Source organism: Urocampus carinirostris, chromosome 7 (genome assembly GCF_059441175.1).
Source record: "Urocampus carinirostris isolate Australia breed hairy pipefish chromosome 7, RoL_Ucar_1.0, whole genome shotgun sequence".
Classification (NCBI taxonomy): Eukaryota; Metazoa; Chordata; class Actinopteri; order Syngnathiformes; family Syngnathidae; genus Urocampus; species Urocampus carinirostris.
This window is the reverse complement of record NC_142355.1, coordinates 35,095,255-35,118,663: the sequence shown is the minus strand read 5'-3', so window position 1 is coordinate 35,118,663 and position 23,409 is coordinate 35,095,255. Positions and strand designations below refer to the sequence as shown.

Sequence of the window (23,409 nt, the reverse complement as noted above, 5' to 3'; positions counted from 1 at the left end):
TCTGGGCATGTCCCACCGGCGGGAGGCCCCGAGGGCGACCCAGGACACGCTGGAGAGACTATGTCTCTGGGCTGGCCTGGGAACGCCTCGGGATCCCCTCGGATGAGCTGAAGGAGGTGGCTGGGGATAGGGACGTCTGGGCTTCCCTTTTAAGACAGCTGCCCCCCGCGACCCGACCCCGGATAAGCGGAAGACAATGGATGGATGGATGGATGGATGTATCTTATATTCAACTATAGTCCTCTCCTCCTTCCTGATTATTTGCACATCAGTAAGACTGTCCACGCTAGGTGATGCGACGATAGTTCTACCCCTGATGCGTTGCAACACCTTTTGATTGGAGTCATGACATGAACCAACTCAGCAATTCCGACCCCTAATGATGAGTGTCAAGCTTAATCAATTTATTAAAATTTCTATTATTACATCTGTCACGGTCGCCATGGCTACCAGTCTGCCGCGCCCCCGAACTCAGCTGCAGCAGATCAGCTGATTGCTGGTCTGCTATTTAAGGCTGGATTTTGGGTTTGGCGGGCGCTGGCTCATTACACATTCCCCGGTCTGCTATGCCTTGTCCTGTTTTAGTTTTTTAAAACATTTTCCGTCTGTTAAGCCCTGTCCTGTACCGTTCTGTTCTGATTGTAAGAATGTTTTTGTTTGTCTTGTCCTTGACTTTTGGACAACTTTTATTTTGTTAAATAAAACTTATGGATCGTCACGCAATTGAGTTCTCCCTTCCTGCCTCCTGCCTCCGTTCCGGTCCGGTCACCCCTTCCCTCCACCTCGCCACGTGACAGAATGAGCCAGCCACGACAAGAACTCAGCGAACGATCCCAGCGCGATTTGGGTAGACCTGGAGAACGCAGCTTGGCAAGCGCCCACTGAGTCCGACTTCGACTCCCTGCCCGTTCGAACCACGGCCCCGCCCGTCGTGGCCATTGCTGTGCCTCGAATGGGGTCCCGGGAGGAATTGACGCCTGCCTGTTCGACTCTCATGCCTGCCTACCCGACTCCCGTGCCGATTGCCTGCTATTCAGTCTCCCCTGCGTGCCAGTCCGACTCCGACTCCCCTGCGTGCCAGTCCGACTCCGACTCCGCTGCCTGCCGGGCCGACTCCGACTCCGCTGCCTGCCGGGCCGACTCCGACTCCGCTGCCTGCCGGGCCGACTCCGCTGCCTGCCAGTCCGACTCCGCTGCCTGCCAGTCCGACTCCGCTGCCTGCCAGTCCGACTCTGCTGCTCCTGTTTTGCCGGTTCTGATTTTGACTCTCTCCTGTTTTGCCGGTCCTGATTTTGACTCTCTCCTGTTTTGCCGGTCCTGATTTTGACTCTCTCCTGTTTTTGCCAATTTTGTCTGTCCTCTGTGTTTGCCGGTTCTGAATCTCTGTCTGTCCTCTGTGTTTGCCGGTTCTGATTCCCTGTCTGTCCTCTGTGTTTGCCGGTTCTGATTCCCTGTCTGTCCTCTGTGTTTGCCGGTTCTGATTCCCTGTCTGTCCTCTGTGTTTGCCGGTTCTGATTCCCTGTCTGTCCTCTGTGTTTGCCGGTTCTGATTCCCTGTCTGTCCTCGTGTTCGCCGGTTCTGATTCTCTGTCTGTCCTCGTGTTTGCTGGTCCAGTTTGCCTGCCGGCCCCCCCCAACCCTGCCGAGCGTCGAACCATTCCGGGGCGTGAGGTAGTATTTTATTTTATTTTTCCTTTTTTGGGGACCTCAGGAGCTGTCCCTTAAAGGGGGGGGCTCTGTCACGGTCGCCATGGCTACCAGTCTGCCGCGCCCCCGAACTCAGCTGCAGCAGATCAGCTGATTGCTGGTCTGCTATTTAAGGCTGGATTTTGGGTTTGGCGGGCGCTGGCTCATTACACATTCCCCGGTCTGCTATGCCTTGTCCTGTTTTAGTTTTTTAAAACATTTTCCGTCTGTTAAGCCCTGTCCTGTTGAGTTCGTGCCGGAGAAACTCTGTACCGTTCTGTTCTGATTGTAAGAATGTTTTTGTTTGTCTTGTCCCTGACTTTTGGACAACTTTTATTTTGTTAAATAAAACTTATGGATCGTCACGCAATTGAGTTCTCCCTTCCTGCCTCCTGCCTCCGTTCTGGTCCGGTCACCCCACTCCACTCCACCACGCCTCGTGACAACACCATATTTTACGGACTATAAGGGGCACCTTTAAAAATGAAAATTGGCCAGAAATTTGAAAGTGCGCCTTATTAACCAATTCACATTATTTATAGGAAAATATGCAAATGAATTTGGAAATGCATAGTTACAAATAAATGACACTGCAACTGTTCTGCCTTTGACAAAGATATAGAGTCGTCTTTGAGTGACCTCCTGTGGTTAACAAGTTCATTGTTTGTTGCTAAAATTAATTTTAGTGGTGAAACCAGATGATGATATATGTCCTATGAATTAAAATAAATATATGAATGCATTTATTTGTTTTTTATGCAACCCTCGCTTTTACTGTGCTTTTAATTCCATGCGCCTTATAGTCCAGTGCGCCTTATATATGAAAAATATATCACAAACAACTATTTTAGGGAGATGCGCCTTATAATCCGATGCACCTTGCGGCAAATATGGTACATTTTTTGGGGTTAAAAAATAAATGTGGGCAAATAATAAGAATAATAATAAGAAAAATCATATGTACTCATCCATTATGTTTCAATTTTGAGTTTGTAGTAAGAATTATTTTCAGCTAGTGAGCGGGGACAATATTGTTCAGTAAAAACAAATACCCATTGAAGAGAGCCAAAAATAATCAGAAATAATTGATTAAAAAATAAAAGAAGGGAAAAATGCCAAATAAACTAATATTTATTATGAACCAATAAATTGCTAATCATAATTATATAATGAAATAAGATATGACTACTTATTGTTTAATATTATTACCTATACAAAATAAATATGGACAAATTAAACAAATACTTGATACGTAGTTATTAAAATATAAGTCTGTCATAGAGATTTTTTAAGGACTAATGAGTCTGAAAAACCTGATTCCCCTCCCAAAAATATTTTAGATTAAAAAAAAAAACGGGTCATAAAAATGAATGTTTCAAAAAGAATAATGATTGCCAATGATTTCATACTATACTATACTATGACTAATATTACACTAATTGATATTATACTAATGCTGTATGATATTAACCATATTCTAATGAATGAATAAGACTGTTTTCGATAAATACAGGTAAAAAAAATACAGGATATACTTAAATGAGAATTGACCTTTATTGAGCCTTTTTTGTTTAATTTTGAGTTAATTTAAGTCTAAGGCTTAGTGTGTAATATGCATTTTGAAACAATGACTACTATTTTTCCTTTTTGAATCCCCATGTTGCGACAGACTGACTCAAAAGTAATGTTAAAAATGCCACGAGGGTGCACATTTTTTACGGTTGATTTTTTTGCAGCAATGAACATTTTCTTCTTCTTATTATTACACAATGCACAGGCCATCCCTCAGCAAGTTGACAGCTGGAACAAGACACGAGGAAGTTATCATGAGTCCTCGCCTCGTTCATCACATGAAAGCTTAACCTAAACAGGCCTCCACAAAAACAAACAAGAGCATCTAATGTTTACGGTGCTCATCTTTCATCTCCAGAATAAACTGAACCGGACACAATGTTGTCCTTGTTGAGGAGGTTTATTGCCTAAATGTTACATTAGCCCTATTAGCATTTGTATTTATTATAGATAATAAGAATGAGTGATGTTTTTCTAAGTCAAGACATATATGCCATTCAGTATAGGACCACGTTTTTACTGTTTAGAAGTGACATATTTTCACGTAATCATATGCACTTTGAGACGCTGCATTTGTGTAACTGTTACATTAAAAGAGAGGATCACCGCCCGTGGATTAAAGAGCAGCAGATGAGCCAAACTAAATTTGTGTTTCTAGCTAATCAGGGTGGAGAATGGTCAACTGCAGCCAGTACCTCATCCATCTATTATCTGCACTGCTTATCCTCAGTGGGTTAACGCGAATGCTGGAGCCCATCCGAGCTATCTTCGAGCAGTGGGCAGGGGACATCCAAAACTGGTGGCCTGCCAGTCACAGGACACACAGAGACAGACCACACACTCGGTCATTCACACCTAGGGACAATTTGAACTGGCCAATTAAACTGACATGCATGTTTTTGGAATGTGGGAGGAAACCGGAGTGCTTGGGGGAAACCCACTTAAGCACGGGGAGAGCATGCATACTCTGCACGGGGAGGCTGCAGTAGCTGGAATTGAACTCTGGACCCAGATTAAGATACTAATTGCTAAGACCAATCATTGCAGTTCATGGACTCCCTTCATTGAGAACTACATCGCCAGCACACTATTGACTTATTTGGTGAGTTTGTACTTTCATCTTCTTGGAACGCAAATTGACATGAAAACGTTACAATAGCAACCTGACTGTGTTGCACTCAATTTAACCTGCTTTCTTGCAAGCGACTTGAGGCTAAACTCAGTCAAGAAAATAGACATGTCAATTTTTTCCACTTGGGCAGTGTACCAGAACATATCCCCTCCACACCCTTTACACCTTTAACCTAATTTCATGCCTACAAATAAAATATGGCGGGCCACATTTGTCCCGCAAACCTTGAGTTTGCTCTAACCTCCTCAACACACTTATTGTCATTGTAGATGTAGACAAAAACAGACTCGCATGAATACAATCGGATTTTGCATGATTTTTTATTTTATCTATCTATCTATCTATCTATCTATCTATCTATCTATCTATCTATCTATCTATCTATCTATCTATCTATCTATCTATCTATCTATCTATCTATCTATCTATCTATCTATCTATCTATCTATCTATCTATCTATCTATCTATCTATCTATCTATCTATCTATCTATCTATCTATCTATCTATCTATCTATTTATCTATCTTGGTCGTATCCCTCAAGAGGCGTGACCGACAGCAAGACGAACACATAAATTGACAAAGAAAATAAAATGGAAAAAAAATAGCAAAAAAAAAAAACACACAAAAATTTTTGGACCATGGCCAACCCAATTGCCCAAACACCCAAACAAGTTAGGCACCTCGGCACCCAAGTTGGTCATGCTTTCGTCCCTCCAGATGAAACGGGACACCAGAAAGCGGCCATGTCACTCGGGTCAGGGTGACACAACACACTCTATTGTTCAACAGCAGGGCCCGACAGCTTTCACTGGTTTACCCCTGCCACATCATACGGATGCCCAGCCCATCCTTAAGAACGCGTCCACAATTCCACTATCGTTTCACAACACCTCTCCACACCTTTCTATCACCAACAAGAGATCTAGCTTCCATTATATCTTTCCTGCAGTGCACTCATAACACCATCCATCCACATCAATCACGGCATTCCTGTTGGTCTCCTTCCATTGACTTCTGCTCTGTAGATCCTCTTCAACATTCGCTCCTCATCCATCATCTCCATGTGTCCAAACCAAACAAGTACTCTCTTATCCACACGCTTGCTCAGTTCCTCGACTACTCCAGTTCTGTCTCTCACAATTTCATTTCTCAATCTATCCAATCTTGTCACTCCCAACATAGTCCTCAAACACTTCATCTCAAAAACATTCAATTTCCTTCTTAAATCTGCGTTCAGGCTCCAAGTCTCTGCACCATACAACACAGTCGGCACAATCACACTCTCACACAGTCCCCTCTTAACATCCATACTCATACTCTTGTTGTTCATCACTCTCCTCAGAGCAAGTAAAACCTTGCTTCCTTGATTCACTATGTGCAATACCTCGCACTCCATTATTTATATATATTATTTATATAACAGCATGCAGTTAAATAAGTTATCATATCGGTTTCTAAGAAGCAGGGTTTTAAATGATTATCAATAGGAAAAATCAGTTCTCATGCATCCCTGCAAATCTGCACCGTCCCTCCTTACATAGATTCGGGACAATTAACAATGACTTATCTCACCTCCAGCTGCTGAGACAAGTGTGCGAGCTTGTGCGAGCATGTGAGAGCGTTGCTCTCTCTGAATAGGCTTTTCTTTGCCGGTTTGTGTGCGTCCTTATGTTGACCTCCTGACCACAACATATGGCCCTCTTAACAGCTGCATGTGAGAATGCTCACTTGGTTTCCTTAGTTTTGTTCATTTTTTTTCAAACTTGTAATAGATCAAAATGCAATTTATTTCATGAGCACAATTAATAAGCACAATTACTTTTTTTAGGCTATTTCTTCATTTAGATTTCTACCACTTGTCAGCAAACATAGCGAATATTATGTTTCCTTTTATATTTTTTGTAGTTGTATTATATATTTTTTGGTGTTTCCATAGTGCAGTGGTTAGCACGTTTGCCTGACATGTGAAAGTTCCCCCGTTCAAGACCAGGTGAAAAAATATGGTTGGCCTGGAGAGGGATGGGTGCCACCAGGCTGTACTTGTCCAAGACACACCACAAGAATAGGGTTAAGGGATCCAACCAAACAAAATAATAATAATAATAAATAAAAGTTCAAGGGAGAACAGTTTAATAATCATATTTTTTTCTCATTTTCAAGTTCTGCTAATTTTGATCGCAGTTTCTTATTGTTTTTTCTTACGATTTTATTTTTTTATTGTTTTATTTTACTTTTTATTTTGACAACAGGGACATCATACTTCAAAGTGATTTTTTAAGTTTTTATTATTTAAGTTCTCCGGGGTAATTTTCTTATTATTTTATATTCCATCTTTTATTTTACCTATTATTTTTTATATTAATATTATTATGTAAAGACGTTTATTCTAAAAAATGTAAAGTTATTCATTTATATGGTATTTATTATAATATCCCTCCATCAACTATCTGCACCGCTTATCCTCAGGAGGGTCGCGGGGGTGCTGGAGCCCATCCTAGCTATCTTCGGGCAGTGGGCAGGGGACACCCTCAACAGGTTGCCAGCCAGTCGCAGGGCTTATAATATGTTATTATGAAAACAAAAAGGAACAATATTTAAAGTGAAAGACTTTCTGATAACAAGGCAATAATATTTTAGAAATGTTTAATGTTTTTTAACATTTAAATTCTTTAGGTTATTTTATTTTTTACTATTTTACCTGCAATGTTTTTACTATTAAATGTATATTAAATATTATTGTTAGATTAAATAAAAATGAAATATATTACTTAAAAAGTAAAAAACAAAACAACATTTTTTTCATTTTTTACAAATTGAGAATTTCAGTGTAATTTTAAAACTGGCTAAGGGTTACAGTTCTGTAAGAAGAAAATGCTGTGTTCATATATACATACACACACATACATATATACATATATATATATATATATATATATATATATATATATATATATATATATATATATATTAGAAATATATATTTATATTTATATGAGAAATAGATATACTGTAGATATTTATATGAGAAATAGATATTTAATTATGACCTTTATTATTTTATTTTGGTTTTTGACACACCAAAAATGGCAGCATCATCAAGTGTTATCTTAAAGAAGGGCGCCACTTCCATTTCCTGCAGAGATAAAATAATGATAATAAAGTCCAACATAGGGTGCCCTCATTTTCTCATTTGAAACCTCACTGAAACCTGGCTTCAATCTTCTTTTAAGTAACAACCGGTTGCCTTTGTTATGAGCTGGCAACATGTTTTTTTGTTGAGATGAACTCACGCCTGTTGCTAATTTATAAACAACTTGTGATGGTTTTCCTAGTCCACTTTGAGGAAACGACTATTTATCCCGCTGGCATCTCAGGAATGGCTCCACCTCTTCCCGCTCTGGAGTTGTTTTCCCATTTATATTTTAAAAGACTCGAGAACATTTTGCATACTTGAAACTTGCATAAGACGACAGGTAATCATCCCTCTTTCCCCAAAACACATGTTGTCCATTATTTCATGACTTGTAGTTGTCCTTAGGAAAGAATGTGATCGCGAGTTGTTGTTTACACCCCAAAAAATTGTTAACACGTTTTCAAAGTCTTATTAAAGCTCAAACAAGTATGTAATATGAGGGGCTGAAAGGTCAGATGCCAGGAATTTGACAAATACAATTACCAAAACAAACATGGGAGTAAACAATCATGACAAGCACAAGTCCTGGATTTTGGATTCCTTCCCACTCTTAAAAAAGCATGCAGCAAGCGACATCACTTGCATAATCTCAGTGATGACGTAGGGCTCGCATCTGCCTGCTTGCACGCATTGTATATTGCTGCCACCTGGTGGTCATGTTAGCGAGTAGCATCCGTACGCATGTACTCTACGTTTTCAAATGACTGCATACTGTACTGAACTGTTTACTGCACTGTAACGCGCACCTAGTAACCCCAGAAATGATCTGACATTCAAACGTGCGCCTTACATTAGAGTGCGCTTTATATAAAATAAATTCAGTAAATACAATTGGAAACCGAACATTTAAAAGTTGTGATGAAGGTTTTTGTGTTCTCTAATGTAATTTAAGACAAAAATAAAGTCAAGCAATCTGGATTCATGTTAAGTTTAAACTTTGTAATGTATACTGTCAATCCATCAGTAAGACTTGAAGTACAGTACCTGATAGGATCCAATATTTAGCTTTGACTCGTTTGTTTTATCAATGTATTGTCTTGATAGCTCTCATAGCAGAGCTGTGATACGTTTATAGTAGACACTCAAAAATAAGGAGGGAAGACTTCAACGGATTTTGAAATTGCAAGGAGGACTGGGAGAGAAACCTTCAGATAAGATAATTCCATTTCTGTTCTGAGACATCTTTTTATTAAATCTTTAAGGTTACAATAAGCAGATCAGCCCTAAAGAATGTGGAATCAAAGAACAGCAATTGGCCGGGAGTGACAATGAGGCCAAGAGTGCACAACAGTCAAAATAACAAACAATAATAGTCTAAATAAGGAACTGGAAGCCTAAGGAATCTCATTTGCAGATGTCTAATATTAAAAAAAGGAATACACGTATCAATTCATTACTCATCAGCTAATATATTGCAAGTCGTTTATTGTTTAGCTATTGCTGATTATGGCAAAAACTCAAAGATGCCATTTTAAAACTTTACAATATCATGTAAAACATACCAATTAACAGTAAGCCATAATAAGCAATATTCAAATAATGAAACGCTTGGCTGTATTTTACTACATTTGTAATGAAAGACAGTAGGACATTTTTTGTTGCATTATCACAATGTTCTCATTTTATAAGGCAGTCCTGTAAATACTAAGTCAATCACTTCTAAATTAATCCTTTTTTTGTGTTGAAACCAGATTTTTTAATGTTTATGTTCCATGAAATAAGCATTTTTTTCTGCAGTTTTCTATGCAGCCCCAGCTCTTACAATAGTGTTATTTTAAAGTGCTTTATAGTCCAGTGTGGTTCATACATGACCATATTTCATAATCTACTATCTTTTAGAGTTAGCTTTAATCCAGTGCACCTTATAGTCTGAGAAATATGGTATATTTTATTTTTGTTATCTATTATTATTTCAACTTTTGATACCTGCTCGTACACATAATTCAAATAACGTAATGGAACAAATCATTAAACAGAGCCTTTGTTGCATCACGATTTTTATTTAAATGAGTGTAATGGAATCCTTTAGATAGACGCTTGTTCCGAAAGCTAAACGTAAGAGCACAGAATGATGAAGAGCAATGAAAGAAATAAATAATGAATACAGGATGTAAAGAAAAAGCAGCAGCAAGCTATCGAAGAGGGCGCTTCGTCCTCATTAAATGTCATTTAATTAGAATATAGCGAGACACAGAGACAGAACAGTTACACACTCGCTCACACACACATAACGGGAAAAATGAGGAGTAAAAGAACTTAAACATATCTCAGGAAATCAGAAGTGCCGGTGAGCACATCATTTCCTGAGCTCTGTGCCAAATGGAGAAAAAAATCGAATGTAACAATGATTTAGATGTCAAGACATTTCATCACATAGTCAAAAAAGTTTTCACGCGACAGAAAAAGTGACAAAAAGTGATGATTTTTGGTTAGTGGAGGGATGATTTAAAGTCTTGTTCAGACATGGGGAAGCTTTTACCCATTTATGAACTCATTTTTATGTTATACTACTTTTTAAGTGTCTTAAATATTTGGGGTATTTAATAACAGTTACAGTACACCCACGATTACGGCGTTCCCGTCTGATTACATGTTTACTTTAAATTGTGGAATAAGATGTTTTTTCAGCTTTTCTTCACGGCACTTCCCCCACTTTAAGACATTAACTGTGGAGTGTTTGTGCGTATGACAAGTTACCTCTCTAAGATGCCTGTCCACTATTGGTCAACGCCATTCAAAATGCTGGTCTGCTATTGGTTTGTGTCACGTCATCATGTAAATGCCGATATGCTAATCGCTGAACTACAACCCACAATGCCTTTTTCATTCAGTTCAGAATCTCTTGTGCTTTTTTAGGACTGAGTCGGCACTACAATACTGTATTTCTTTTTACTGTATCCCTGGGTTATGGGTCTAAAGGCTTGTAGTGATGATAAAGGGAAGGCAAAAACCATCAAAAAAGTAGTACTTTCTATTTTCTCTTTTGTTATTTTAGGGGTTATTTTACGGTTTGGAACACATTAGCTAATTACCATAGATTTATATCCCCCACTAAACTGCTATTTCACTCTGTGATTCCCACCTCAGCACGGATTCATGTCGTATCCCTGGGGTCTACTGTACTTCTTTATTAACCATCTAATCAAAACTTCCAGCTAGAACACATGTGGTCCAGAAAAACCCTAGGGACCCTTGGTCAAGTCCTGTGTCACCTTCTAATCTCTAGTCAACGACCACCAACCAGAGAGGAACAAGAAAGTAAAAAAAAACAAACAAAGACATTTTCTCAGTACAAGACTATATTTAGCTTACATGCAGAATGGAATGCTTCAAATGCGCAGAAAAACCCGACCAAACCGTCGTCCATTTTCGACAGCCTCCCCCCCAAACCGGGCAGCTCCTGTGGAATTTCAAACTGGGTCCGTCCATATCCGTCTGGTTAGTACCAGACTTTCTGTCTGCTTTGTGCCGCCAGTCCACCAGACTTGGGAAGGCTCACCAGAGCTTTGTAAGCAGAAGTGGTAAGTCCTTGGAGCTAAGTTCAAGTTCAAGTCTTTTGTTCCTGTGGTATTAAACTTTTTGCCATAAAACGACGAGCTGCTGAAATGATTGGAGAACTGATTTTAGTCCTGAGTCATAGTTGGGGGAGGAAAAACTAAATCAAGAAAGCAAAGAAGAGGCAAAAGGCAGTTTGATATCTTTTGGCCAACACAGCATATCATAACTCTTCAGTTAGTGTTTTCAAAGCTCTCAAATCCGGGTGCAGAAGGTAAAAACTCTGCTTTAGTTCTGCTTTTACACAACCGGAAGGTCACTATTGTGTTTAACTGCTGGGGTTGCTGCAACCTGATTCTAAACCACTTGTATTTGAGACATGAACACAACCACAATGTATATCAAATTTGAACTTGATCACATATACAGCAGACCCCCTGGAAAGGCTATGCCCACTTTACGATGTTTTCTCTTTACACCGTGAAGTACGATGTTTTACAACATTTTCACCACTTTACAATGTCAACAACAGTCCTGTACACGTTTATTACACACAGGTGGTTTTTTTTAAAGACTATTTTGTTATTTTTATGGGGTGTTTGTTTTATCCGCGGTACTAGGGATTCGGAACACATTAGCTACACATTACCAGAAGATTTCCATACCCTGCTGTACAACAATTACACTTTGCGATCCCACCTCAGAACTGATAAATGTCGCATCCTGAGGGTCTATTGTACTTTGCCAGATCACCCAATTCATTAGGGTTCAAGAAATCCTTAAAACACTTGTGAAAATAAAAGATTTCTGCAGAAACTTTACCCTACTTTATGAAAACTGAACAAGCGATGTGAGCCCTAGTCCTAAAAGTGGTGGGGCACACCAAAAATATTTTTTTTATTTGCAAACACAGAGTATGTTTATGTCGTTTGTGCCCTTTGAGAGAAAGGAATGATCAAATAAATATACAAAGCAGTCCAAGATAAGAAACTGCCTCTCGCCTTGAAAACAACTATTCAGTGTTTTGTTGCCTGAGAATAAATCCACAGTTGAGAATGCGACCGACAAAGAACCAAAATCCATCAAACTGCTGCGGCAGGAAGTCTTTAATACTGAGAAGACCTGGATGAAGCGATGCTCCAATTATTTGAGGATCCACCTCTTGCTCTGCTTTCAAAGTCTCAAACCCAGTACTGGTTCTTTTTCAAGGCGGGCGTTGTCCGACAGTCTTGCACCAGTTCGGGGTCTGCCTCTTTGGGATCCATGTTGGACATGGGGATGTTATTTGCCGGGTCGGTTTTCCGGAAGGTTTCCGTGCCAGCCACCTCACCGTTTTTGGGCTTGGCGGCGGCCGCCGTCTGGACGTTGTGCTTGCCTGTCTTGTTTTTACGGATAAGGTAGTATGCCAAGAGGGCTGCCAGGAGCAGGAGAATGAGAATGACGAGGATAGGGATAAGGATAGACCAGATGTTGTTGCGTCGAGAAACCACAGGGTTCCTGTGGGAGCCGCTATCAGAGGGTGAGGTTGTGAGGCCTTGATCGTGGTTGGCTTTCCATCGAGGGCTTTCGGAGGTTGGGTACGCACCCTTGTCCATCTTTTTCTTGTTTGGGACATCTGACGGGACCCTCAGCAGAGTGGCAGGGTAGACCCCAGAGGCATTATAACGTCCAGTTTGAAATGAAAGGACACACTCAGCTGGGGGAACCCCGTGGGCTTTGAGTAAGAAGTGAGCCTCGTCCTGAGTAATTCCACCTTGGGACCCAGAGGAACTTTCGGGGATTTCTACGGCAACCCGGCCTTCGTCCAGGTCCTGCTGGCTGAATGAGTCCACCGTCTGGCCTGCACCAGGGCCCCCAGACCTGACGAATCGAGCACTTCGTGGCTGTCTGATGACCGTGAATGTGGGAGAAGTCCTGGTCTTGTTTGCCAGCGCCGTTGCATCCAAAAGCTTCCTGTCGAGTTGAACGAGCGAGTCTTCGGGGAGAAGAGGATCCTGAGCGATCTTGGCCAAGGGCTGGACGGTGATGTTGAGGACGGATGACACGTTAGCCGCCCGACTCCGAGCGACAAAAGCGACGCTGTCACGAGGCGAGGTGGACTTGACAAAGCGAACGCTGACTCTACCTTCTTTGATCTGTTTCTGGGTAAATGCAGATGTGGGCTGCCGGTCCACCATGACTGCTGCATACTTGGGGACACTTGTGATCTTATAAAGGACGTCTTCCTCGACAGGACCTCCGGTTGTCGCTCTTAGCATCTCCTCTGTCACCAGGGTCTCGTCGTCACCCTGCTTCACCTTGATCTCTGGGGCTTTGTCCAAAATAAGGGTACGAGCTAGGACTCCAATGTGAAGAGTTTGTGGCTCCGTTTGATATTCCCCATCCGACACAATGAATTCTACAAAGCCGTCTGAGAGGCTGCCATCACTGTGAAAGCCCACCTGCTCACTGTTGATCATCTCTTGTGTGAACTCAGAGAGGATGTCCATCGTTTGGGCGTCAACTAAATTACCATTTCTCGGTGCCTTGGTGACCTTGAAATGAACTTCATCTGGTGGGCTGTCTTCATCATGCGTGTTGAGATGATTTTGGGTCACGATGGTCATAGATCCTTGCAGAACTTCCAGGAGCTGGTCAATAGTGACCAGCTCAGGCGGCTCGGATCCACGTCGTTTGACAGAGATGTTAAAGATTTCCTCCAGAACTACAGAATCAGACGTAACGCCATCAGCCCTTGGCCTCAGACGGGCCCTGAAGGAAAAACTATCAAAGGAAGCCACAGAATCGTCGTGAAGGTATTCCAGCTCTTTGCGAGTCACATCTCTCTGTGTGAAGTAGGGAGCATCTCTGGGAAGGTCCCGCCCGCCAAGGGTGATACGTCCATGGTCAGGTAAACGTTTGATCTCAAATACCACGTCCACACTCTCCGGCTCAGGAAGTTTGGCCTGGAGGTTGGAAGCGTCAAATATGGATTGGTCGATGGTTTTCCTCTGGCCTTGCACGATGTCCAGGCCTGAGTGGAAACAGTGAGGAGGGCATTATCAACGACATACAAGATCCAACAATGATTACAATTTTATTACAATTGGTTACTATCCCTTGCTATATATTAAACTTTGAGATCCCCACCTCAGAAAAGATTGTCTGGTCTTTGTAAAACAGTCTTTGAGTCATACTGGCACAACAACAGAAAACCTAGGGATTCACCTTTGTTCCTCCACATCTGGGAAGAGATGTTGCTATGAGTCGCATAGTAGGAGACCGTGATGGGTAGAACGTGTCGGACATCTGGGGCAGGCTGGGAAGAAAGGATGAGCTCCAAAGAATCCCTCACCACCCAGAAAGGCTTTTCAGGCATCTGGTGCTCATAGAAGACTGCTCCAGACTCCAGCTGAGGACAACAGGGGGCATGATTTTAAGACGAATATTGTGAAGGTAACTTAAAAATAATCTCTATGAGCTACATTAATTTTCTGTACTCTGTGTTTTGGTGATTCCAGTGAAATTTTACTCTTTGAGGTCACAAATAGATCTTAGGTGTACAGAGGGGCACCTGCAGCTTCCCCGCCTTTGTCCAATCATTGTTAGTACCTCTACATGGTTTCCTACTGCTCTCTATGTCTGTCCTGATTTTTCATTGCCTGGTAATTTCGGTATGTTCTGGTTTTGCCATCATGGCACTCCCGTTAGTTTCAATGTTTGGGTGTATGTACTATGTCGTCCTTTCTTCAGGTTGTGTTTCGTTTAAGTTAAAGTGTTTTACTCATGATTTTACAACTCTGTCATCTCCTAAGTTGAGCTTTGTTTAGTGACGAGATGTGTCATTGAGCAATATCAGATCAGTGCCAGTTGATACCTGCAAGAGTCGGTTAAGAGAGAAAACAATTGTTTTGTTTTGGCATCGGCACTGGCCTTTTAGTAGGAAAATGATTGTTAGCTTCTTGTGTCTATGCACTTTTGACCTGCTACATCCATTGTCTGTAATTCATCGATAGCAGGAGTATTATGTAAATAAAACCTTCCAAGAGACTGTTCCACATTTCCACCTCGTATTTTGGATAACCAACATTCATACTACCCGAAAACAAAACAACATGTGGAGGAAGTCCTTCCTCAACATTAGTGTCCAAACATGTTTTGCATTGTCTTGATTCTTGTTTTTGTTCAGATAGTTTGTTAGTGTTCCAACAAATCCTAAGTTTTTTTCTTTTATGGTTTTGTCAGTTACATTATATTTCATGTTTTCATCGTCATGGCACTCTCGATGTTCTGTCCACGTCTAGGGATGTTTCCAGTGCCTTTCATGTTTTGTTCTATTAGAGCTGTGTTGGAACATCATTTGTTGTTGTATCCACACATGAGTAGCTTCACTGCATTCTTTTATTTCATGTTTTGCCCAGTTAGAACCAGTTCCTCCATATCATTCATCTTCTTCTTTCATGTTTATTTCATTTCGATCTAGTTAGTGTTTCAACATGATGTAGCAGGGCTGTAAAATCAATCCCGTGTTAGTTATTTTCATGTATTTGAATTGTAAAGATGCTAGGAAGCTTTTCATTTTCTGTCAATAAATTATTTTATAAAATCTTATATAATGTGTCTTCATGCCAGAACCTGAGTTCTGTAAGCAGAGAATATTTTTCCGAGTTGTTTTGGAAAGCTCATCTGACATTTTTTCACCGATGCCTTCTTTTAACTGAAGGCTGAAAAGACTAAAATTGGCACCCCGCATCTTAACACTGAACATCGGAATGCGGCGGTTTTGGTTTATTTGTCCGAGGTCGACATATCCTGTCTCATGCTGACACACTTTCATGTAAAAATATTAGGTCAAACACGCTGGAGAACTCAAATAATCAAAAAGAGACCAGCAAATCAATATATTTTTCTATCTTCTTGCTTTCCTTTGTCTAGGCGTGGAGCTCCTAATCACCCACTGAGCTCAAAATCATAACAAAAAGATCATAAAACACAAAAATGAATTCCCCAATATTTGGATTTTGATTAGTTTCCCAACCAAATGGGATAACATTTTGATTTGCTTGGCTAGCTAAGAGCACTAATTCAATGGAGTCGTCCTTTGATTGCTGAAATAGACTTGTCTTTTAAAAGACGCTGTAAATGGACAAAATGGCCACTAGACAACACTTCAACGCTCTTAACAATTGGCAATTCTATCTGGTGATAGCTGTTTTTCTGTCTTTTGTTAATAGACTTTTGAACATAAGGCTCAAATCGTGTAATACAAATAAACGTTTTTCCTATTAACGACTAAAATCCAAAGTAGCAACTTCCTTTTTTTTTTTTTTGCACATCAGTTAAAAAGTGAAAATCTACCATGTCATGGACAGGGTCTTCTTCCACTGATTAAATAGGTTGTACCCGACATATCAGATATTAGTAATAAATCTGACATTGTAAACAATACTGTTTTTAGGAAAAGTGTAATAAAAATTAGTGATTACAAATAAAAATGCTGATGCTACAATTCCAGTTCCTTGAGTAAAGCCAAGCCTAATTATAGAAAATATATGAAATATATTTAATAAAATGCGTGCTTCACACGTAATCAGCCATTTATCTTTTTATCAGTAGGTTTTTTTACAATTGAATTAGCGTAGCATGCAAACAATGACAGAAGGGGAGGAATAAGTAACTGAACCCTCTAAGTTTTGAAGAGGAATTCAAATCAATTTTCACTTATAAACAAAATACTCGTATGTTATATTATTATGTATGAAATTAAAACGTTGGGGAATCTAATGTTTTTTACTTTGTTTCACACCTTTTTGCATAACTTTTTCAAATTATTATTATTTTTTTCATTTACAAATATACTTTTGAAAAAAGAAAACAAACAATAACAAAATTTAAAGTGAAGCAAAAAACACGCATGTTTTGATTCAATTCTTATGAAAAGGATATGCACCTGTTTTTCTTTCTATTTTTGAATTTTTCGAGGGGTTTAAGGGGCTGGATGAAATTTGGAACCTTTTTACTCACCGCCGCCATCTCCTGGCTCGTGTCATCATTGAGACTTCTGTCACTCTCTAGACTTACACTCCACCCCAGCCCCCAAATCTCCTACCTCATGTGTTCCACCCCAAACAGCTTTGCTAAAAGTAAAATAAAAGCATATAGGTGCCGTGGAAAATACAGCATAAGGGCTTTTTAAACTCCGACATTAGAGAAAATATTGAAATTTCAACTTTCTCCAAGGACACCTTAAACATTGCATGCCAGCTTTAACTTTTGAGGTATTTGAACATGGTCACCTGTGATTGGCTAAATCGTCTGATCTCCTCCATTTGGTTGTTGTCGTTGGCCAGAATGAGTCTCCCCAGACGAGGAGAATGGACCAGCGAATAGCTGATCTCGTTCCCGTCCTCATTGGTCATGGCACCCAGATTTTCGCTGGTGATTGGCTGCCTCGTTCCTGCAGATGCACAAATTAACTTTGGATGGTGTTGTTTTTGTGCAGGAGCAAATTACTTATTCCAAGCTGCGAGCTACTATGTTTATACTGACTAGTATAAAGGATTATATCGTGGTATGCATTCCCTAAACAACCTAGGTTATTACCATGTTGTTACTATGTTATTACTGTTTCATAACTAGGTTATTATTAGTAGGGGGGGGGGGGGGTGCTCAACCCAGGAAAAATGGGCAATTTTATATAATTGATTAGAATTTATTTTCACATCATCAACACATATTATGTAAGATTAATGAATAATAATCAAATGTGACTGAAACAGATATGCGATATACAGTTGTCAAAGTTAAACAACTATCATGATAAATGCTAATTATAGAGAAATATGCATTATATCATTCGAAATAGCCCTCGATCTGTGGTTCAATATAAACCAATCCCATTTTTTATGACATTAAAAAAACAAAATGGAAACACAATATTAATTGAACACTTAGAAAATTCAAATGCAAATACTAAAATAAGATAAGTAAACATAATAAATAAACAACAATTAAACATTATCCATAAATACCAATGGGAAAAATGCTAAATATGAAGTCAAGGTTCCGAGCATTTATGCTCCTTGTCAGAATCTCGTTTTGTTTTCTCTGGAAGTCCTAGCACAACTTGGTTGTGTCTCCTATTTACCTCTTCATAATGGGTGCGAGGCACCGGAGAGCCCAGCAATTACTGATCGCATGGCCAAAGATTTGAAGCATTTCTGTTCTGCTTTATAAAATATTTTGATTTTGAAAAGTATAGTAGCACAACTTGGTCACATCTCCTCTCTACCGTTTTATAATGTGCGCGAGGCACCAGAAAGCTAGGCAATAATCCGCCGCATGGCTCGGGATGCACACTGCCTGTTGTGATTCTGAGTTTTGCATTACTCTTGGAATGTGTTTTTTTGTCACCACCCCCTGCATGTATTTATTTGACAGCTGCCCAAACCAGTTCACAACAGTGTCTTAATGCATCATTATCTGTCTTTTTTGATTTATTATAGCTATTTATGTGTACAGCACAAATAAGAATACGTTATAGAGTCTACCTTTCTCAACCAAGGCATGTGTGCCATTCAGTATTAGAGCACTTCTATAATGTGGTGTAAAGTGACATATTTCCGCATACTGAACACACTCCTAATCTTATGCACCTTCTGCAACATCTTTCTGTCAGTGTTATGGTGCTGAAAAGTACAAGGACATGAACGCCTTACCTGGAAACACCATGAGCTCCTCTTGCGTTACCATGGTGATGGTGAGTGGCCTGGCTGTGACCACAAACCTATAGAGCGGAGTGGTATGTTCGCCGTCAGTCACCGTAAAACTGAAACCGCCGGACTCCTCCCCTGAAAATGCACAAAAGTAGAGTTTAGAATAGGGTTGAAGTGATGAGTCGACGATGTCGACAAAAATCAATGATAGCGATAGTTGACTATTGCTCCCAGACACATTTTTCCAACAGAGCGAGGCCTCTTTACATGAGGATAATCTCTGCTGACTGTTGCTCATGCGCAACAGCGTCTCTGTCTCAAACGTTAAATTACAAAAATAACATCTCAACATCAAATAGGTGTACCAAAAAGCTAAAACCTGGATGCATTAAACAAAAAGTATACTTGTCCGTGGTAATTGTAATTTGGCAAAGCAGATCTTGTGTATCATGGCAGTAACTCAGTGATGCATGAACTTTGAAAGAGGAAGAGTCAGATGGTTGAATGAGTCTAACTCGCCATGGTAAGATTCAAGTAACATTCAAGCCAATGATTTGCATTGTACATTTTATACGCACATATTTCACTATACAAGAGAAATTGAGCTTTATGAAAGACTGTGTCTGACAAATGTATTTGAAATTACCGTATTACCGTAATTACAGAAGAACAAACGTCAGTTGTTTTAAACATTGAAAACAACAAACGTCAGTTGATAAAACAATTATGTATGCATGTATGTATAGGCAGCACGGCGGCACAGTGGTTAGCGCGTGTGCGACACAGTTCTGAGGTTAGAGATCGAACCTCCTGTGTGGAGTTTGCATGTTCTCCCCGTGCTTGCGTGGGTTTCCTCTGGGCACTCCGGTTTCCTCCCACATTCAAAAGACTTGCATGTCAGGTTAATTGGCCGGTCAAAATTGTCCTCAGGGGTGAATGAGCGAGCGAATTGTCTGTCTCTCTGTGCCCTGCGACTGGCTGGCAATCAGTCCCCTGTCCACTGCCCAAAGATAGCTGGGATGGGCTCCAGCACCCCCGAAACCCTACTGAGGATAAGGGCTGCAGATAATGGATGGATGGATATATATGTATATACATAGTCAATATTAGGGGATCCCCGCATAACACATGAACTATAAATTGACATTTAAAATTTTTCCACACTGAATACATTAAAGTCAAACACCATCACAAAATCCCTGAAAATGCAAAAAATAGTATAAATTAATAATATGAACTCTTCAGTGTATAAATAAATGATAAAATGCAAAAAAAAACAACCCAAAAAACAAACAAAAAAACTTTTTACAATACTAAATTTAGGCACAAATCTTCTGAAGAACAAGCAAAAAAAGTAAAACAAAAACAAACAGTGAATGGACTCAAAGCAATCAATATCATTAAATTGAGTCCAAATTTGGACATTTTTCTGCTTTTTATTCATACAGTCCTTTTTTTGTTTTCCGTATTGAACTCCATTATTACCCAACACCTATAGAGCCGTTTCCGTGCTAGTAAACAAGTGCGACGTAGCCAAGCTTCGCTTGCATTGTTAAAGCAGAATGGCGGAATTCATGTCAGTTTATAGCAGCCTATGACACAAAAAGTCAAGTCAAGTCATTTTTATTTATATAGCCCTTAATCACAAAGAGTCTCAAAGGGCTCCACAGGTTATTGCACAGACTATTATTTCAGACAATTATTCCACCATCCCCTGATCTGGAAACAACATGAGGGCAAGAAAAAACTCAAAAACCTCAACATGAGGAAAATGAAGAAACCTTGAGAAGGGACCGCACATGTGGTATGCCCCTTTCAGGATTACCAGACAGATGTTGCAATCACAAATAATACAGAGATATTGTCCAAGAAAAGTATAGGTTATTCATATGCTATAGAGTAGAAAAGAAACATCCTAGATAGGAACATATGAAAGTGGCACAAAGTATGCCCTAGCAGCAAGATTGAGACTTTAGTCATGTAGTCAACAACAACAAAAAATTATTTTGATCGCTGATGGATTTCTTCCTTTGAAGGTACTGGACTAATTTAAAAAATTGGCCTTGAAAGTGCATGAAAAGTGCTTGGATTTGGCCATGAAAAAGTGTACGAATTTATTTGCCCGTCACAAAAAATAGATGGAGGTTTATTTATGGATGTATGTCTCTACTTTGCCTAATTTGTTTTAGCATTTTTATTTAATTTTTGTACAAATCCACAGTATGTTCAACAAACAATTTATTTTTCATTTGACCCACTTTTCTAGTGTTATCATTCTCCACATAATCAAATTAACTTCCTAATAAACGTATTCATTATCCAATTTTTTGACTCATTGTCGGTGACTAGTCGACAATTAAAATAGTCTGTAGTTTCAGCCCTACTTTTAGCACGGAATCACGTGGGAGGTCGCGAGGCTCAGCTGTGTGCGAGTAGGTACCCTCGTGAATGAAGATGATCTCTCCGTTGTCGATTTGAGCCTGCGTGAAATTGACGGCGGCCTCTTCGGGGAAGTCCTTGAAGGCGAGCATCCCCCCGGAGGGCGACTCCACCGTGTAGTGAACTTCCTCGGCTGGAGTGTCCGCATCTTCCGTTTTCAGCATGCTGGACGTGATGTCGGCCTCCTCGCCGTTGAGGACCTGCCGGGATAACCCAATTAAAATGATTTAAGTTCCACCCAAACGTTTCATGTTTGAACTGTTGCCCTCAGGTAGACTATTCAGGACATACAAGTCTAGAATGTACTGCATATACAGTATCGTGAAGAAATAATTGCCCCCTTCCGGAATTCAGTATTTTTTGCTTATTCACTCACAAAGGGTTCAGATCATCAGACCAATTTCAATCATCACACAGAGACAACCCAAGGAAATACCAAATGCTGTTTTGAAATGTTGACTAAGGCACAAAAAAATCTAGGCCTATCTGTCCCTATGTAAAAAAATGAATTGCACCCCTGTCTATCAGTCTGGAAAATCATTTCCTGTAGGCTGTAGGGCTCCAGTGAACCACTGTCAGAGCCATTATCCACAAATTGAGAACGCTGGGAACACTAGCAAACCTTCCCAGGAATTGTCAACTAACTAAGATTACTCTAAGAGTTCAGCGATGGCCGATCCAGGAGGTTACAAAAGAACCTAAAAAAAATCCAAGCAACTGGCTTCAGTTAAGGTCAGTGTTCATGACTCCGTGATTAGAAAGACATTGGCCAAAAACGGCATCCATGGAAGAGTCCCCAGGCGAAAACCACTGCTTTCACAAAAGAACACATTCGTCTCACACTTGCCAAAAAGCATCTTGATTATCCTCAAGACTTCTGTGGACTGATAAGTCAAAAATTGAACTTTTTGGAAGGTCAACAGCCTGCTACGTCTGGCGTAAAAAACGACCTCAGTATTTGACTAAAATAACATGATGTCTACAGTAAAGCATTGTGGTGGCAGTGTGATGGTCTGGGGCTGCTATGCTGCCTTAGGACCAGGCCCACTTGCTTTAGTTGACGGAATAATGAATTATGGTGTTTACCAGAAGATCCTATAGGAGAATGTCAGTTTGTGCCCTCAAACTTAGGCGCTCGTGGATCACGCAGCAGGACAACGATCCGAAACACACTTCTGAATGGCTCAAAAAACAAACAAAATTAAAGTTCTGGAGCAGCCAAGTCAAACTCCCAATTTAAATTGAATTGCTGGGGTGTGACCTTAAACGGCATTTACTGCTAGACAACCTTCCAATATGGCAGATTTAAAACAATTTGGCTGAGAAGAGTGGGCCTAAATTCCTCCGCAGTGTTTTTGATTTATGTTATTACCAATGTTGGCCCAACTCGCCATTAGGTTCAGGGGGCAGTTTTTCCCATATAAGGCCAGATAGGTTTAGATTTTATTTGCCTTAATAAATGGAATCAACATTTCAAAAATGCATTTTCTACTTCCTTGGGTTGTCTCTGTGTGATATTAAAATTAGTTTTGATGCTTTGAAATCTTTGTGAGTGACACATGTGCAAAAACACAGAATTCAGGGAAGAGGGCAAATACTTTTACATAGCACTGTATAATAAAAAACAGTTTCTACCGGAAGGCAATGTTTTCCATTTGATATTGCAAAATAAATCGCTAGTTACCATGTTTGGACGGAAATTTTCACATTATTACATTTTAATTTAAAGAGTAGTTTTTATTTTATTTTAACTATTTTTATCCTATTACCTTTAACTTATTATTTTCATCTCATCTCATTAGCTGCACCGCTTATCCTCAGTAGGGTCGCGGGGGTGCTGGAGCCCATCCCAGCAATCATTGGGCAGTGGGCAGGGGACACCCTGAACTGGTTGCCAGCCAATCGCAGGGCACACGGGGACAGACAATTTTATTTTATTTTATTTTGGAAATGCATCATAAGCAGGTTAGCGCCTTACATGGCTGCACGTCCGCTATTGGGAAATGTGAAGCACAATGTAAAGCGCTTTGGGAAGTCTTGACTTGAAAAACGGTATATAAATGCAGATCATTTCATTTAGTTTAATTTCCAATGTTGGACCACCAGGCTGATACCTTTCTATTTCATTGGGCATTCAACATGTAACGATGACAATAAATAATATTTTCATGTTTTATACAGGCTTATTTTTTTTCG

General features: G+C 40.1%; 1 protein-coding gene across 1 annotated transcript in view; it reads right to left on the bottom strand.

The window, feature by feature from the left end:
- Positions 1 to 8,837: 8,837 nt before the first annotated feature.
- The window catches only part of cspg4 (chondroitin sulfate proteoglycan 4), a 106,931-nt gene continuing 92,359 nt past the window's right edge, over positions 8,838 to 23,409 (bottom strand). Inside the window, exons 7-11 of the mRNA XM_088340602.1 lie at positions 21,215 to 21,413; positions 18,778 to 18,909; positions 17,356 to 17,516; positions 14,288 to 14,471; positions 8,838 to 14,093 (exon numbers count right to left, since the gene is read on the bottom strand). Coding sequence (XP_088196728.1) covers positions 12,262 to 14,093; positions 14,288 to 14,471; positions 17,356 to 17,516; positions 18,778 to 18,909; positions 21,215 to 21,413 — 2,508 coding nt within the window. The 3' untranslated portion in view covers positions 8,838 to 12,261. The remainder of the gene's footprint in view (positions 14,094 to 14,287; positions 14,472 to 17,355; positions 17,517 to 18,777; positions 18,910 to 21,214; positions 21,414 to 23,409) is intronic.